At 42.3% G+C, this 18,953-nt stretch overlaps 1 protein-coding gene across 1 annotated transcript in view; it reads left to right on the top strand.

Moving 5' to 3' along the window:
* Positions 1-1,704: 1,704 nt before the first annotated feature.
* LOC144595156 (TBC1 domain family member 4-like) overlaps positions 1,705-18,953 on the top strand; it is a 177,847-nt gene continuing 160,598 nt past the window's right edge. The window contains 1 exon segment of the mRNA XM_078402293.1: positions 1,705-3,025. Within this exon segment, the coding sequence (XP_078258419.1) occupies positions 2,615-3,025 (411 nt within the window). The 5' untranslated portion in view covers positions 1,705-2,614.

The following is an 18,953-nucleotide window of genomic DNA, read 5'->3' as shown; positions in this document are numbered from 1 at the left end:
AATGCTGGAGTAACTCAGCGGGTCAGGCAGCATCTCCGGAGAAAAGGAAAAGGTGACCTTTTGGGTCAAGACCCTTTTTCAGACAGAGTTAGGGGAGAGGGAAACCAGAGATATGAAAAGGTACAAAGAACAAATGAAAGGTATGCAAATAACAAATCAAAGCCAGCCAGATGATTAAGGAAAGGTGGAGTCCATAATGGTCCATTGTTGGCTGTGGAGAAGGTAATAGCGAATAGACACAACTAATGAAACTAAGCAGGACGATAGTGAAACTAGTAGGCCAACTAGGGTGGGGGAGGGACAGAGAGAGAGAGAGAGAGAGAGGGAGAGAGAGAATGGCAGGATTATTTGAAGTTGGAGAGATCAATATATAAACACCGCTGGGTTGTAAGCTGCCCAAGCGAAATATGAGGTGTTCCTCCAATTTGCGTTTGGCCTCACTTGGACAGTGGAGGAGGCCAGAGGACAGAAAGGTCAGCATAAGAATGGAACACTTCAGTGTTTGGCAACCGGGAGATCGCGTAGGCCAAAGTGGACTGAGCGAAGCTTGTCAACTGGAGTGCCACTTTCCTACCAAAGACGAAGGAGAAAGTGGAGAGCCTGTGGCAGCAGGAATGCAAGGATGTAACGTCTCAAGCAACTCTCCCGGTTGCCAGTCAAACACCATCTACTCCACCCCTTCCACAGTGCTGTGTGTAAAGAAAGAGGCTAACACTAACACCATTGAATTATGGCACACTAAGAATGTACCAATGATCTTGTTGGATGTTGTGCTTGTTTTGTATATAATGGTATTACCAATGAAGATTACTTTTGGAAAATAAAAGAACTGCACCAAGACCTGTCAGTCGCTGCAGAGTGAGACTGAAAGCTGCAGCCGGCCTGAGAGGTCTGGAATTTATAACCGAGGGAGAAGATGGGGATTCAGAGCAACCTTTTCCTTCCCTGTTCGGCCTCAATATCCTCTCTCCCAGTCTTCTGGGCTCAGTGAACGCTGGTGGGAAAGGGTTCTGGTTTCCTCACCACTTGAGTGTTACGTTAACTATTCTGTGTGTGGATACAGGCTCTGGTCCAGTCTGAAGAAGGGTCTCGACCCGAAACGTCACCCATTCCTTCTCTCCTGAGATGCTGCCTGACCCGCTGAGTTACTCCAGCATTTTGTGTCCACCTGGCTCTGGTATTCGTAATTAAAAGCAGAAAGTGCTCGGAACACTCACAAGGTCACTCAGCATTTGAGGCTTCAGGTCTCTGATCTGAAACGTGAATTATTTTCCCACTGCCTGTCTGATTGAAAGCTTCCAATATTGTCTGCGTTTATCTCAGGTTTCCAATATCTACAGTTTTATTTTATTTTTCACTCGCAATTGTATTTACCTTGCAGCCAGCCGAATGCAGTGACGGTGGTTCGGCTTTGGGAAGCCACCTTGTGTTCTGCACGGTAACACCAATACCTGCAGTTTAAATTTGGGGGGGGGGGGGGGGGGTTCACTCGAGATTGTTTTACCTCGCTGCAGCCCAATGCAGGGTTTGGGCTTTGGGGAGCTATCTCGCCTTCTGCACGGTAAACACGGCTGCTTGTCACATTCCTCCTCGCTCCTCCCCTCGCCTCACGCAGCCAGTCTGGCGGCTTTCCCAGCCAACGCTGAGGCAAACCAGCCCTCCTTATCCCCTCCCTCCTTCCCACTTGTGGCCGAGCCCAAGCGCTCAAGCAGAGGCAGCTCCAGGGACACGGCAGCGAGGCAGCAAGGCAGCAAACAGCCTGCAACCAGCTCTCAAACAGCAGCGTTGGAAATCGACACGGAAAGACGCTGGGGAAGCCTTGCAATTGACAGGGAATTCCCTCCCCCTCCCCTCTCCTCTCCCGTTCTTCTCTGGGGCTGGATTTACCATCTCCCCTGGACAGGGGGACGGGCTGACTCTCCCCGTTCACCAGGAAAGAGAGAGTCTATTTGTGTTATGAACTCTGCAAAGACGGCCACGTTTTCAGTGCATGCTCTTTCAATTTGCAAACAAAAAGTTGCAATCTTTTTTTTCTTGCCTTTTTTTTGATGCGGAAGAGGATTAAACCCACCACCTGGCTTTAGATGTTAAAACGAGCGAGCTGGAAGCTGCAAGATTTACCACCTCCTGTTCAAAACACTCCTCTCGTTAATCTTGCCCGCATTTTCACTCTGGATGGACACGGGTTGGTTCGAGATTCGTGCATTTGACTTTGTTTTGGAACATATGAAAGATAGTGATTGGGTCAAAAATCGCAAGGATATTGGCGTTTGTGGATCGTTATGTAATCGGAAGCGATAAATGCACGAAGTGGCTGGCTGAGGAGATAGCAAACATTGACAATAAAACGCCCCGTGTTCATTCTGAGAAGGAAGGGGGCGTTTCAGGAGATTGACTAGCGAACAGAAATCACGGAGAAAAAGTTGGCTTCCAATGTTGTGACAGTGAATCCTGCTTTCCTGAATTTGGAAGGAAATGGTCCGGTGCACTGGGAGGATTTTTAGTGACGCGACCCTCCCACGTGTCAATCTTCAACAGCCGCAACTCGGGTTCAATCTACTGCAAGGATAAGGAAGAAATAAGCTGCCCCTTTTCCAGATCTGATCCTGTCGGGATGGAGCAAGAAAATAGCAACCAGCCAGCACAGGAAGAAAAGAGCAGGCCTGATAAGAGGTTTTCCCTGTGGTACATGGGCTGGTCCACACTGGACAGAAGGACCACCATGCCAATGTTACCCTGGCTGATGGCTGAGATCCGCAGGCGCTGCGAGAAGCAAGAGCCAGGATCGTCCTTGGCGGCAAGGGAGGTCCATCTCATTCTCAGCCCACCTCTCATCAGGTGTGTGCCCCAGACCACCAGCAGTAACTCATCCGTCTTCATCTTCGAGCATAAGGCGCAGCATATCATCAGGTTCATCCACAACAGTCATGACCTCACCTACTTTGCCTATCTCATCAGGACCCAGCCTGACAACCCTGAGGCCGAGATGGCCTGCCATGTTTTCAGAGGCACTGACCCAAATCAGGTAGGTGACTGGTTGGCAGAGCAAACGTGTTAATGACTATTATACAGATACCATGGAGATGTCATCGAGTTATGCTCGTCCATGCTAAACAAGATGCCCCATCAAAGCCAGTTCCATTTGCCGCCTTTGCCCCATGTCCCAGTAAATCTTTCCTATCCACGTATCTGCCAAAATGTGTTTTAAATGTTGTTATTGTACCTGCCTCAACTACTTGCTTTGGCAGCTCATTTCTATTACCCACCATCCTCTGTGTGAATAAGTTGCCTCTCCAGTTCCTAAGAAATCTTTTCCCTCTGACCTAAAAACTATTTCCTCCAGTTCTTGATTCCCCTACTCTGGGGAAAAAGACTGTGCATTCATATTCCCCCTCTTGATTTTATACACCTTGATAAGAGCACCTCTTGGAGTCCAAGGAATAAAGTCTCGGCCTTCACAAGCTCCTCCTGTAGCTCAATCTGACGATTCCTGGCAACATCCTTGTAAATCCTCTGTGCATTCTTTTCATAGGATCTTTCCCATTGCAGGGTGACCAAAACTGATCCCAATACTCCAAGTGCAGCCTCACCAACATCTTGTACAACTGTAACATAAAGTCTCCAATTCTATACTCAATTCCTTGACAGATGAAGGACATTGTTGCAAAGGTCTTGCTCACCACCATATCTATATGCACTTGACATGTGTTCCATTTGCTTGCTGGTAAAATGACCTGCTCGCTACGAGCACAGACCTGGATGCCAATTCATCTACTGCAAAACTACACTGTTCAAGATTTTGAACTTGGAGTTGATATGAAACGTTTCTGAGTCAGGAAATGTTTCAATGTAACTTATTTAAACTCAGCCCTAAGTGGAAATCAAATACTTAATTGCCATGGGAGGATAATAAAGGTCAAGTGAGCTTAAATGTTTCAGTGATATAGAATATCTCAAGTGGAACACTTTTAGTGTGAAAAGTCTTGTCTGTAAAAGTATTACAAATCATTACATTGTAACAGTTTCCTTGGTTATTCCACCAAAGGCAAACTGAAATAGCCAAATGCTTAATGGTATAGAAATGAAGCTTCCTTCCTTTGTACGTTGGATCAAAACATGTTTGATTTTTTTTGTGGATATCGTTTAATTTTGCCAAGTATTTGCCAAACAAATATATTCCAAAAAATATCTAAAACTCTTATGTATAACACAAGGTTTTTTTTCCTTCAGATTTGCACTGTTTATATGTATGTTTACCTCTAGTGTCTAAATATGCATATGTATGTATATATTTAAAATGCACATATATACTCTTTAGGGATTAGAAATAAAATAACTCTTCCAGCTGGTATTTTATGACAAATGACTGGTGCTGTACTTTTTCCAATGAAAAACCTAAACATTCAGATTCAGCATTTTTGTGAACGCTTGGAGAAATTAGAAACAGCTAGAGTTCCACAAAATGTCAAGTAAAAGCCACATATAAAGATAAATTACTTTGGATAATGCAGCTTTATGTTTGCTGAGGTTGACTTTTGATAATCACATTTTTTTTCAAACCAGAAATATTTAACACGGATCAAGTGTACCATGCCTGATTGCAAAACCTCTGCAAAGTTCTGGTATTTTGCAGTGAGTTCTCAACTGGGTTTTTTTGCATTGAAATTATTTCCAGCATATGTCTTAGCTTAGAATGATTCTATTGTTCAGGAGTTTGCTGTACACTTGGGTTTTAAGCCCATGGCTCAAAATGTGTTTACAGGTGAAAGGTATATAGTTGGCTTTCTGTATGTAAGGGCATGATAATGGAGTACAAAGGAGTAAGTCTTCATTGCAAGCAGCCAGTGTGAATGGCTGTTCTGTGGCTGGATGTGTGAAACTAAATTGAGACAGAGTGCGCTTGTGTGGAAGGTATACCAAGGTTGTATCCCAGTTCAATTTGATACTGCTGAATGTAAAATTAAGATGCTGTCTAAGTTTGGTTAGCGTAGTTTTCTTTGTCAATTGGCAGCATTTATTGCAATAGTCAAAGTCTCTACTTTGTAATCCATTAGAGTTATCCAAAGTGAAGGGGCTCATGGTTCATAGAATAGCAGAGGTAGCACAGTGTAGCTGTTTGAGTCCAGCTTTGCAACTGATTCTCACGTTGTATCTAAAATTAGGATCCATCAGCGGCAGCAGTGTCAGAATGGAATTCTATGATGTTGGACTATATTTGGAATTGGGATTGCATTAACACTGCCTGTGAAACAATCGAAAGTCAGTGGATATTTTTAAGGCAGAGATAGATAGATTCTTGATTAATACAGGTGTCAGAGGTTATGGGGAGAAGGCAGGAGAATGGGGTTAGGAGGAAGAGATAGATCAGCCATGATTGAATGGCGGAGTTGACTTGATGGGCCGAATGGCCTAATTCTACTCCTATACTTCATGACCTTAAGAATAAGGAGTAGTCCATTTAGGACTGAGATGAGGAAAAAAAAATTCACCCAGAGTTAGGAATCTGAGGAATTCTCTGCCATAGAAGACAGTGGAGGTCAATTCACTGGATGTTTTCAAGAGAAAGTTAGATTTCGCTCTTAGTGCGAAAGCAATCAAGGGATATGAGGAAAAAGCAGGAGCAGGGTACTGATTTTAGATGATCAGTCATGATCATATTGAATGGCGGTGCTGGCTCAAAGGGCCGAATGACCTACTCCTGCACCTATTTTTCTATGTTTCTATGAGACATTTTGGTACTTTTCCATTGAAATATGTATACATTGTAGCTCTGCACACTTTGGTGGCTAGACTTCAAACTCTGGAATGAAGTGTGGCCTTCTATGTCTTGTACATTTCACATGCAATATTACAGACATTGATCTTTTTATGTGTAAAGCTCTCACCAGTTTTGGTGGGATTCAGCAGTGCTGTACAGGTGAAGAGAGCTTTGTCAATAACCACACATGGATTTCAGTACTATTTGGATGAAGTTATCAATGATTTGAAATGATTTCTGATCCACAGACCAGGTCAGCATCATTCAGTGGTTTTGTTAATTGACCAATTCAGTGTAAGTGTGAAGAAGGTTCCTGAGCCGAAGCACTATCTGCCCATTTCCCTCCACAGATGCTGCTTGACCTGCTGAGTTTCTCCAACAGTTTGTACTTTGCTCAAGATTCCAGTATTTGCTAATAATTTTCACAACATATGTTTAAATTGGAATGCATTGTGATCATATTGAATCCACTGATACACAGGATGGAGATGCAAGACATTGCAGATCCCTTGTGAATACATCTTGTGTTTCAATGGGTTCAATATGATCACAATGCATTCCTGTTTAAATGCATCTGTTGTGAAAATTTTGCAAAGTATATTGAAGATTGGGCAGATTTATAAAATGCTATATAAGTTGCCAGTATTCGAGAGCCTGAGCTACAGGGAGAGGTTGAGTAGGCTCAGACTTTATTCCTTGGAGCGCAGGAGTATAAGACCATGAAAGGAATAGATAGGGTAAATACACAGGGTCTTTTACCCAGAGTATAGGAATCAAGAACCAGAGGAAAGATTTAATAGGATCCTGAGGGTCAATGTTTTTACACACAGGGTGGTGGGTATATGGAATGAGTTGCCGGAGGTAGTTGAGGCAGGTACTATCACAATGCTTAAAAAACATTTAGATAGGTATATGGATAGGATAAGAATTTATTAGCAAAACACAGGCAGATGGGGCATGTTGGTTGGCATAGGCAAGTTGGGCCAAATGGCCTATTAACACGCTGTATGACTCGACAACTCAATTTAATCAGTAAAAGTAATATTTATAAATACTACATTTCAGCAATTACAATTTCACTTTTGAATGAGTCACACATTTGACTCAACTGAATGTAAAGAGATTTATTACTTTTGGCATATATGCTGTTTAGAGGACAGATTAATAGTTTAAAGTCAAACCAAGTATGGAGTAGAGCATCTGTCCAGACTTTTGTGTTTAAGTCTCTGGAATGAGACTTGAATCTCCAGCCATCTCCACGAGGGTACAGGAGAATGACACTAACTCAGCCACGACTGACACTGGGTGAAAATTAATAGGAACTAATATACAAGGGTAGAAACTATGAATAGTTAATATGCATTATAGAAAACATAGAATGCTGGAAACACTCGGCATATTAGGTAGCATCTATGGAGACAGAATAAATGCTTGAGGTTACAATGACTGATCATCAGTAACAGAATTATAAGACTTATCCCTCGTGGAGACAAGAGCCTCAAAGCAATTTAGGTTTATTGGAATTTTCCAAGCACAATACAGTCCTGTTGAATATGCATCACCATCTGGATTTATTTTGCATCTCAGTCGCTGCACAGAGTCAGGATTTTCCAAAATAGATTCTGCTTTCCTCTCTCCTTAGCTCCATTGAATTTGTGAACACGCACACAGTTGTTTTTGGATAAGGTCACTTGAAAGATAAATCTTTGTCACTGGTGCACATCCCTGAGGTGTCAATAAGTGATATTGAAGTGCCTCGATCCGAAATGTCACATATTCCTTTTCTCCTCAGGAAAGAACTGCAGATACTGGTTTAAATCAAAGGTAGACACAAAATGCTGCAGTAACTCAGCGGGTCAGGCAGCATCTCTGGAGAGAAGGAATGAAGATAGATTAAAGGATATCGACCCAAAACATCACCCATTATTCCTTCTCTCCAGAGATGCTGCCTGATCCTCTGACTTACTCCAGCATTTTGTGTCTATCTTTGATCCAGATTTAACAAGGTTTGGGCTGGCTGTGCTGGAATAGACTCAATCGGGGATGGATTGCTGCAATGCACTTTGAGATCTTTGCATCCATTATGGACCATGATCAGAATTCCAATACTTGTCCAGCATGTATATGAACACTTATTAAACAAAATACATGCCTGTTGCTCTTGTAGAATGACAGGACTGAACATGACTGGGATGCTTTTAACAAGAACCTGCTCTACTGACACGCTTGGCCTCCAAGAGGACAGTTCCAACAAGGCCATGTGAGCAATGCAAGGCTGTCTGCTCAAAAAGCACAACCATGTGTGGCATTCGCAATTAAGATTCTGACATTTAAATAGCATTAAATAGGTGAAATAATGTTTATTGTCCATGACATTTATTGTCCAATGCTTTACTGTATTCAAGCAAACAACAGGTGCTAATGCTATTGCCAGTGATGGGTTGTTTCCTTACTCCTTTGCCCACTTCTGCACACTGGCTATTTTTCCTGGAAAACAGAGCAGTACAGCACAGGAACACGCCCTTTGAGCTGAACATGATGCCAGGTTAATTGAAGCTCCTCTGCCCACATGTGATCCAACTCCCTCCATTCCCTACATATTCATGTGCCTGTATAAAAGCCTGTTGAATGCCACCAAAGTATCTGCTTCCACCACAACGCATGTTAAACATCTTTTACTCCTGAAATGTTGACAATCCATGTCCTTCTACTTACAGTGCCTAACCTGTTCAGTTCCTCCAGCAGCTCTCCTTTATTTGCTCTAGATTCCAGCATCTGCAGTCTCTTGTGGCTCCTTGCATAAGTAGTCAGCATTGACTGGGCTGGGCTGGGTGGCCTGCTTTCATGCTGTAACAATTCCACAATTTTAATTACAGCAGGCACTACCATCAGTCGAGGCAGATACTATAACAGCATTCAAAATATACTTGGGTAGGTAGATGGAACGGTTTAGAGGGAGATGGGCCAAACATGGGCAAGTTGGACTGGCCTAGATCGGGCATCTTTGTCGAGTTGGGCTGAAGGGTACTGTTTCTGTTCTTTATGATTCTACTTAGAATGCATGTCCAGGAAAGATATTTGATTCGATTAAGAATAGGTTTAATGATTGGACTGGAATGAGATATGAGTTGGATGGGTGGGTGGGTGAATGAATTGTTGTGATCGGCTGAATGACCATCTTTGTTTATTTATCTTGCATCACCACTTCCGACTGCCTTGCTGCTGCGCTCATTTTTGGATATTTTCCTTTTCCTTTGACATCGTCTCAGAAATAAATCCCTGTTAGCTTCTCTCAGGGCTATTTCGTTGGCTTAGAAATCCTTTTGCGCCAGCAAAGGCATTTTAAGACGCTGATGTGCCGGTACTTGCTTTAAATGTGGTCCCGCCACTGTAGATTTAAACTGCATTCGAGGGCTGGAACATTTGACGTACGCTGGGGGCTTCACTCCATTCACTCTGGAATGGTGCAGCTGGGAAAGGAGGTTGGATCCCAGCTTACAGGGAATCTTCTCATTGAGAAAGACCTGGGGAGCAGGGTTACCTGGTTGGGGCATCAATTAGGTGGAGATTATGATATAAACTATCAGGCAAGGTTATGGAGATGTGGAGGTTACTGATTGTGATTGGCTGCTGGTGTTGGGATCATAATTGATTGGGTTGGAGGAAGATTGACGTTGAGATGTGGTGGTGGTGTAGGGGTGGAGGGGCTGTTTGAGTCAGGCTTGTCAGGGGTATTGTAGTATGGGGCACTGGTAGAAGACTTACGGATCGGGATAACTACTTAATTTACTTGGGTAGTTAGGTAAATACTACTTAATTTAAAGGAGACCTCCAATAGTTGGAACTTGCTCAGGTTGGTCATCAAATCTTCAAGTGTCATCAAAGCACGACTCCCAATTGTTATCGACTTTCTTTGGCATGCATCGCTTACATCATGCAGCGCAAGCGTATGGGCATGTTGCAGTATCCAACCATGCATTGCTGCTGTTGGATGCTGATGATGTCTGGATTCCTCCACGTGCTTGTGTATTGTACAGGTAGAGGAACTAGAAGCAACTTCATGAACATTGATACTGAGAACAGTGAGTAGTTGATCACCAAAATGATCGATTTTCTGATAAAATGCTATTGCGTAGCATCTACAACCAATGCATTGTGCAATTATATTTCCAGGTCAACTAACAAAGGGATATGCTAGAAAACTGAACTAATAATAGAAAGTGCTGGAAATAGCCAGTGGACCATGGTATCATCTTTTATTCTGCTTGGGTAGCCTACAATCCAGTGGGATGAACATTGAATTTTATAAACCCAGATGCCCACACACTAACCTGGCCACCGAGTTTTCTTCTTCCTTTGTTCACCATTCTCATCCTCTTCTCCCCCTCTTGCTTCCATCTGCCCATTATTCCTTCCAGATCTGGTTCCACGTATCACTTACCAGCATCTATCCCAATGCCTCTCACCCCTTCCACCACCCTTACGTATGCTATATACCGGTAATCTTTCCTCTACTCTTTCAACCCTTATATAGAGCCTCAACCCAAATGTCGACATACACCCTTTAGCTTCCACAGATGCTGCTTGATCCATTGAGTTAGAAACCTAGAAACATAGAAAATGGGAAAATAGGTGCAGGTGTTGGCCATTCGGCCCTTCGAGCCAGCACTGCCATTCAATATGATCATGGCTGATCATCCAAAATCAGTACCCCATTCCTGCTTTCTCCCCATATCCCTTGATTCCGATAGCCCTAAGAGCTAAATTCTTCTAACACTATGTTTGTTGGGTCATATATATAAAATAAATGCTTATTATTATTATTATTATATAGTAACGTGTAGCTAAGGTACTCGACTAACGTACAAAACCCTGAACTATGACAGAGAAACACCCAGTTCAAATCCTTGCACAACCATAACCATTGTAAAGTTAAGTAATTAAATGGATTTGGATTTTGAAAAAGAGGGCTAGTGTAAAATTCCATCTGTTTCACCAGTGTCTTTTAGGGAATGAAATCAGCCATCCATACTTGGCCGATCGGTATTTAATTCCAGTTCCAATAATGCAGCAGACTTTTGTCACTATTGGAATTGTTCTGAGAAGTTAATTAGTTTTGGGGCCAGTTAGGGATGGAGAATAAATGTTAGCCTGATCTGTGATGTCTGGATTCCATTAATAAGTTACCAAAGAAATCAGACTTTATCTCTTGAGATTGAAACAAGAGTTAATCATAGCATCTTTCAGCATTAAAGTTTAACCCAGTTTCTTTCTTGGAGACACAAGAACATGCAGACGCTGGAACTGTGAGCAAAAACACAAAAGGCTGGAAGAAGTCAGCGGGCCAGGCATCATTTGGCCCGCCACAGATGTTCACTTCAGTTCACTTTAGTTTATTGTCATGTGTGCTGAGGTCCAGAGAAAAGCTTTTTGTTGCATGCTAACCAGTCAGCAGAAAGATAATACATGATTATAATCGATCTATTAACAGTGTATAGATATATGAGAATAGAATAGCCACAAAGGTTGAGTTCCTTCAGCTTTTTATATCTTGGTCCAGTTTCCTTCTTTGTGGCTGCAGTCAAATCTATGGTTTCTTGTAATATTTTAATACTGTGACCAAAACAGCTTCTACTCATCCTGTGGGAATGCAATAGGAAGACGAAGAATCCAGAAAAAATGTCACGTGTGCAAAGAGAGAAATGTTTTCTTTATTTTTTATACTTTTGTCATCTGCAATTGTCTGAAGAATGAACTGATTTCACTGTATGTTTCCTGTAATTATCAATTGTGTTTGAGGATCGAGTCATTTATTCAAGCAAATTACTTGGACCAAGTTCTTAACAATCTGACTGACTTCCAGCTAGCTCTGCATGTTTGATTATTTGATTGTGCCACCCATTAAATTTAATGACACATTGATATTGAATAATGTTTGGCAATGCCAGAATTTATCTGTGATAAGATAGCAAAAATAATTTAGAAACATAGAAAAATAGGTGCAGGAGTAGGCCATTCGACCCTTCAAGCCAGCACTGCCATTCAATATGATCACGGCTGATTATCTAAAATCAGTACTCCGTTCCTGCTTTTTCCCCATATCTTGGAGATGTCACATTTAATTCCCTTGTCTAAATCGTTAATATATATTTTAAATAATTGCACCAAGCCTGGCGGCACCCCACTAGTGTCACTGCCTGCCATTCTGAAAAGGACCCGTTAATTTTTACTCTTTGGTTCCTGTCTGCCAACCAGTTCTCTATCCATGTCAATACCCTACCCCCAATACCATGTGCTCTAATTTTGCACACTAATCTCTTGTGTGGGACCTTGTCAAAGGCTTTTTGAAAGTCCAGATACACCACATCCACTGGCTCTCCCTTATCCATTCTACTTTTTACATCCTCAAAAGATTCCAGAAGATTTAGTCAAGCATGATTTCCCCTTCATAAATCCATGCTGATTTTGACGGATCCTGTCACTGCTTTCCAAATGCGTTGCTATAACATCTTTAACAATCGACTCAAGCATCTTCCCCACTACCGATGTAAGGCTAACTGGTTTATAATTCCCCATTTTCTCTCTCTCTCTCTCCCTCCTTTCTTAAAAAGTGGTGATACATTGGCGACCCTCCAGTCCACAGGAACTGATCCAGAGTTGAGAGAACATTTGTGTTTTTTAATGCTGATTGAGCAATTAAAATCCTGATAAGCAAGGATGTAATGCTGAGATTTTATAAAGCACTGGTCAGGCCACATTTGGAATATTGTGCACAGTTTTGGGTCCCATATCTGAGGAAGGATGTGCTGATATTGGAGGGGGTGAAGTGGAGGTTTATGGGAATGATTGGATTAATGCATGAGGAGCATTTGATGGCTGTGTCTGTACTCACTGGAGCTTAGAAGAATGAGGGGGGGTCTTATTGAAACCTATTGAATAATGAAAGGCCTGGATGGAGTGGATGTGGAAAGGATGTTTACAGTAGTGGGACAGTCTGGAACCAGAGGGCGTCGTCTCAGAATAAAAGGATCTGCCTTTAGAATGGAGATGAGGGGGAATTTCTTTAGCCAGTGGTGAATCTGTGGAATTCATTGCGACAGATGAATATGGAGGCCAAGTCATTGAGTATTTTTAAAGCAGAGATTGATAGGTTCTTGATCAGTAAACATATCAAAGGTTACACGGAATGGAAGAATAGTGGGGTTGAGAGGGAAACATAGATAAGCCATGATCAAATTGCAGAGCAGACTTGATGGGCCGATTGGCCTAATTTTGCTCCTATGTTATATGGTCCTATGGTCTTATAAATAGGATTATATGTATGGAACAAATGTAGCCAGCTTCTCTGGAGGAGCATACAGGTCCACAAAGGCGACTGTTAAATGGCTCTGAACAAATCTAGTGGGGAGGTTAATGGATTTGGTCATTTCAGCCAACTTCACATGTCAGAATGGTATTGCTGGAATAAACTTGGCAGCATGTTAGTAGTTCACAGCTGTGCTTCACAAGCAGAGAGCTGGATTAATCAATTCATGATGGGATCTCGGTGCTGCAGGAGATAGTTGACACAGATGATCTAAACAAAAGTGTGCCTTTTCTTGAACGAAAAGCATCTTTTGCTCTCTAAGCAGATTTTGTGGTTGTTAGCACTTTTCACCCCCCAGGATTCTCCAAAGTGCTTAATAGTCAATGCTGCAATTTGCAGCTGGTTGCTGTGATTTGACAGTCTCTAGGGATCAAGGGTGGCTTGTTTCCACTGTGGTTTTGTGGCGGTCTGCTGATTCTGTGACACATGAGGCAGGTGGTACATGATGGTGCAGGTGAGTGGGTGAGTAATATGGAAGGTTTATGTATGTATGTAGCTGAGTGGTAGGCTTTTGGGTGAATTGATGTGAATATTGGTAGTATAGAATAGGATAAGTGTAGGATTACTGTAAATTGGTAATTGATGGTCATTGTAGAGTCAGTGGGCCAAAGGGCCATCCACCATTTCCACTAAGCTTTTGCTTGCTTCCTAACGCAGTAGCTGCATGGATGCTCTATTTTGAGCAGCTATAGGCCAGGGATTTTCATGTGTTGTTGATGATGTGAAAGTTTTTCCGAGGAAGCTTTGACAACTTCTTTGAATCAATTTCTCTATTCTCCTGCTCCTCTCCTGCCATGATAGAGCGCAAAGTCAGGTGCTTGATATCAGGCCTGATGCTAAATTAATATACTGCTCCCGACGTGGCAACTACAACAGCCTGACTGCGGGAGAAGACGGCAGGGAAGAGAAAAAGACATTCTGGCCTTCCATCACAGTGAGGAGGGGACTGGAGGAGACTCACTGTGATGGATGTTTCTTTTGTTTGGTGTTGGTTTATGATTGTATGTGTTATTGCATTTTTATTGATTATTTTTATTGGTCTTATTGTTGAACTGCGGGTAATTTTTCATTTCACTGCACATTTATGTGTATGTGACAAATAAATTGTCTATTGACTATACTATTGACAACTCCTGCCTTCTTCAATGATTTGCATACTCAGACTGTACATCCAACAGACTGTGGCCTCAAGGCTCCACAGACCTTGGTTCAGTCCTGACTTCAGGTGCTCTCTGTGTTTGCATGTTCCTCCTGTGACTCTTGGCGTTCCTTTTCCTTCCACATATCAAGGATATGCAGGTTGGTAGGTTAATTGGCCAGTGTAAATTGCCCCGATCATGTAGCTGGGTGGCGGAATTTAGGGGGGAGGATTGATGTAAATGTTGGTCGAATAAAATGGGATTAGTGTCGGATTAATATAAATGGGTGATGGATGGTAATTGCAGACTCAGTGGGCCAAAGGGCCTGTTTTCATCATGTTGACTCTTTACTCCGTGCTTTAAGCCACTGTTCTGACTTCCCAAATAGAGCTGTACAATTATTCTTTGTGTTTTAGTATGGCATCACTGGCTTTATAAATAGAACGTGAGAATATAGAAAGTATATTAAACACTTGTAGATGAATGGTTAAACTACAACTCTGTGCTAGAGACAAATGTCCACACTTTACCTGAGCAGTGATGTTCTCCTTTATGTGAGGAGGACTTTAGAAATGCAGATTGTTGCAATGCTGCAAATTGATGTGAACTCACAGCAGCCAAATTCATTTTTTTCTTGAAACATTGCCAAACATGTTTTAGATGAGATACATAGATAAGGAAGTGTAAGGTGTCAAAGCAGGAGAAAAGGAATGGAGATCAATGAAAATGTAGAAATGCAGATCATTGTTGGCTGGGAGAAGGAAACAACAAAGCAAACAGAGATAAAATGTGGTTGGAGGCAGTAAGACTGGTCGGTGAACTTGGGAGTGGGAGGGATGGAGAGAGAGGGAAAGCAACGGTTGCTTGAAGTTAGAGAAGTAAATGTTCATACCGCTAGGGTGTAAGCTGCCCAAGCGAAATATAAGGTGCATAGACACACTTCCTAATCTATGTATCTCCCTCTCCCCTGACATCAGTCTGAAGAGGGGTCTCGACCCAAAACGTCACCGATTTCTTCTCTCCAGAGATGCTGCCTGTCTCCTGAGTTACTCCAGCATTTTGTGCCTATCTTCGGTTTAAACCAGCATCTGCAGTTTTTTTCTGCACACCCCTCAATACAATGGTGATTACACTGCAACAGTGGTTCATTGGCTGTAAAGTGCTTTGGAGTATCCTGATATGGTGAATTACACTATAGAGATGCTAATTTCTCTTTTCTTTCCCAGTCTAGCCTTTGTTGGGTTGTTTTGTAAATCTGCAGTGGCAATTACTTGGTTTCTGTTCATTGCACCAATTATACAAGAAAGGAGAAATTTGATTCTTGTTGGCAGAGCTCTCCTTTCTCAGCTGGATTCTTTCTTCCCTGAGTTGGTTTTGTGATCATTGAGGTTTAGATTTAGGTTTATTATTGTCAAGTGTACTGAGATCATAATAATCATAATCGTAATTTATTAGCCGAGTATGTTTTGCAACATACGAGGAATTTGATTTGCCATACAGTCATACCAAAAAAAAACCAGTGAACAGCTTTGTTTTGCATTCTATCCAATCAAATCAGGTAACACTATATATAAATTCAATCAAGACCAACTCAAGTGCAATAGGTACAGCAATGGAAAAGGTACAGAGTAAAGAATATAGTTCTCAGCATTGTAGGGCAACAGTTTGAGAGACAAAGTCAAATGTTCCCAAAGAGGTGGAGGGGAATAGGACTGTATCCTAGTTTATGGAAGGACCATTCAGAAGCCTGATACCAGAGAGGAAGAAGCTGTTCCTGAGTCTGGCGGTGCGTGCTTTCAAGCTTCTGTATCTTCTGCCCAACAGGAGCAGGGAGAAGAAGGATTGACTGGGTGGGGTTGGTCTCTGATTGTGTTAATTACTTATCTGAAGCAGCAGGAAGTGTAAATGATGTCAGTGGTGGGGAGTCTAGTCTGCCTGTGTGATGGACGGTGTCCTACAATGACACAGTGATGCAACTGATAGAACCGCTGCTGCACAGTGCTGGAGACCCGGTTTGCTCCTAACCTCGAGTGCTGTCGGCATGGAGTTTGTACGTTTTCCCTGCAAAGATGTGCAAGTTTGTAAATTAATCGACCTCTGTAAATTGCCCTGAGTCTGTAGGGCATGGATGCGAAAGTGGAATAACATAGAAGTAGTGTGAACGGTGATCAATGGTTGGCGTGGACTCAATGGGCTGAAGGGCCTGTCTCCATGCTGTATCTCTAAATTAAACTAAACTCTGCAATTTCTTGCAGTTTCAGGCAAAGCTGTTCCCAAACCAAACTGAGATGCAACCCGGCAGTATATAGCCCATCTATAAAATCTATAGCCCATCTATAGCCCATCTGTAAAAGTTTGTAAGAATCATTCAAGTCCAGATCCTTTTTGTCATCAAGTGTATCTGCACTATCAAATGTTCCCTGTGACAATGTCAGTAGGAAAGCAAATTTTATTTTTTAACACCGTCTGTTTTATAATAAAGTAGTTTCACACAAGAATCATCCGGCGCGGCCTGAAATAGGCCGTGGGATTTTCTCTGCTCGGCGGGGGCTTCAATGTCGGGAGCCAAGACCGCCCCGACGTGCAGCGGCAGCGTCTTCGCCCGCCCTGGATCACGGGGCTTGGGTCGGCCCGCTGCGGACCTTTCACCGTCCGGCGCGGCCTGGCAACTTCAACAGCCTGACCGCGGGAGAAGACGGCAGGGGAAGAGAAAATACATTCTGGCCTTCCATCACAGTGAGGAGGTGACTGGAGGAGACTCACTGTGATGGATGTTTCTTTTTTTTTGTTTTGTGTTGGTTTGTGATTGTGTGTGTAATTGCTTATTTTATTGCTCTTACTGTTGGACTGTGGGTGACGAAATCCCGTCCAAAAGACTTGTTTTTTGGATGACAATAAAGGTAATTCTGATTCTGATTCCATCTTTGCAGTAACAATAAATATATTTTATGCTCAGTCTGGTAATCAAGCATGTTGAAGCTGGGAACTAGTTGTAGAACAGGACACAATGTTGTTTACATGTGACAAATAAAGTACCATTATAAACCATTGTAATGAAGAAGAAAGGAAGGATAATAACGATTGGGAATGACTAACATGAGCTTGGAAGTGGCCTTTAATTTTGCTTTCACCTACTCCCTTTAGATGGCCTAAATTTTATGTATCACGATCCTCAACCCATGCATGATGTACACTAGTGTTATGTGCTGTCTGTTCTGGTAACCATTGGAGCAGTGCTGATGTATATATCATATAAGTAGAGAATCGCTGAAGTCCTTTTCCCAAAGAATCCAGGTTAGAAGTTTATTCCTGCCTGCATGTGCTAAATAGTGTGATCGTGTCCCCCAGTTCTGATGGTAAGGCTGTTGGCCTGAAACGCTAACTCTGTTCCTCTCACCATAGATGCTGACCCTATTTCCAGTCTACTCAGTTATTATTAGCAATATTCATTTTAACTCTATCACTATACTTCTTGTTCATAAAATTGTCCTTGCTCCAGCGCATTGATATTTTATCTTCTCATCAAATTTAGTTACGAAATGCGAGATTTAGTGCGTTAACTATGATGGTGAAGTCGGAGTTTCCTCAAGAAAATAAATGCACATTTGACTGCGTTGCATGCTGTAAACTTAATAAGGCAGGTCAGTAGTCTATCTTGCCTATACTGTATTGGGTTTTTAAAAAGCTGGGCACGAATGGGAAAATAAATCAAATAGTATTGAGTACTTGTGCAGGAAGGAACTGCATATGCTGGTTTAAACCAAAGATAGACACAAAATGCTGGAGTAACTCAGCGGACAGGAAGCATCTCTGGGGAGCATCTTTGGGCAGCTTACACCCCAGCGATATGAATATTGACTTCTCTAACTTCAAGTAGCCCTTGCTTTCCCTCTCTCTCCATCCCTTCCCTTCCCAGTTCTCTGACAAGTCTGACTGTCCCTGATTACATTTTATCTGCTTGCTTTGTTGTTACCTTCTCCTAGCTAACAATGATCTATTCTATATTTTCCTTGATCGCCACCCCCTTTGATGTCTCGTTCTCACACCTTACACTTCCTTATCTCTGTGTCTTCCCCTCCCCTGACTCTCAATCTGAAGAAGGGTCTCAACCTGAAACGTCACCCATTCCTTCTCTCCAGAGATGCTGCCTGTCACGCTGAGTTACTTCGGCATTTCGTGTCCATCTTCAGTATTGAATACTTGGCAGGTTGGGCATTGAACATATTATGAAGACAGCTTGTTCACTGAGATAGCTGCCATGTTTTTTTTAAATTCTGCACTCTCTCTCTCCCTTTACTCTACTTCCTGTACTTGAGTTTGACTTGATTGTATTCCAGATAGTATTATCTGACTTGATACGATAGAATGCAAAACAAAGTCTTTCACTGTCCCTCGGTATAAGTGGCAATAATAAAACCTAAATTTAAACTTAATTCCTGTTGGAGTGATTGGTTGCTGCCTTAAACAAGTGAAGCTTCATAAACCTGAAGCTCATGAACAGGATCTTTGATGGAAGTGTCAGCTGGGATATCATGTGGCTCATGTTCTCAGTTCAATCAGACAGCCTCCCGATTTTAGAGTTTCGATAGTGAAAGCTCTCCTTGTTACGTTTTGTCTTCAGGACGTCTTCCTCCAGTCAGATTATGTTTCTCATAATGAGCTATGAATACCTTCAAAGGCCAACAGGCAG

The sequence above is a fragment of the Rhinoraja longicauda genome, chromosome 7 (assembly GCF_053455715.1).
Source record: "Rhinoraja longicauda isolate Sanriku21f chromosome 7, sRhiLon1.1, whole genome shotgun sequence".
Taxonomy (NCBI): domain Eukaryota; kingdom Metazoa; phylum Chordata; class Chondrichthyes; order Rajiformes; family Arhynchobatidae; genus Rhinoraja; species Rhinoraja longicauda.
This window is presented reverse-complemented; position numbering and strand designations above follow the sequence as displayed.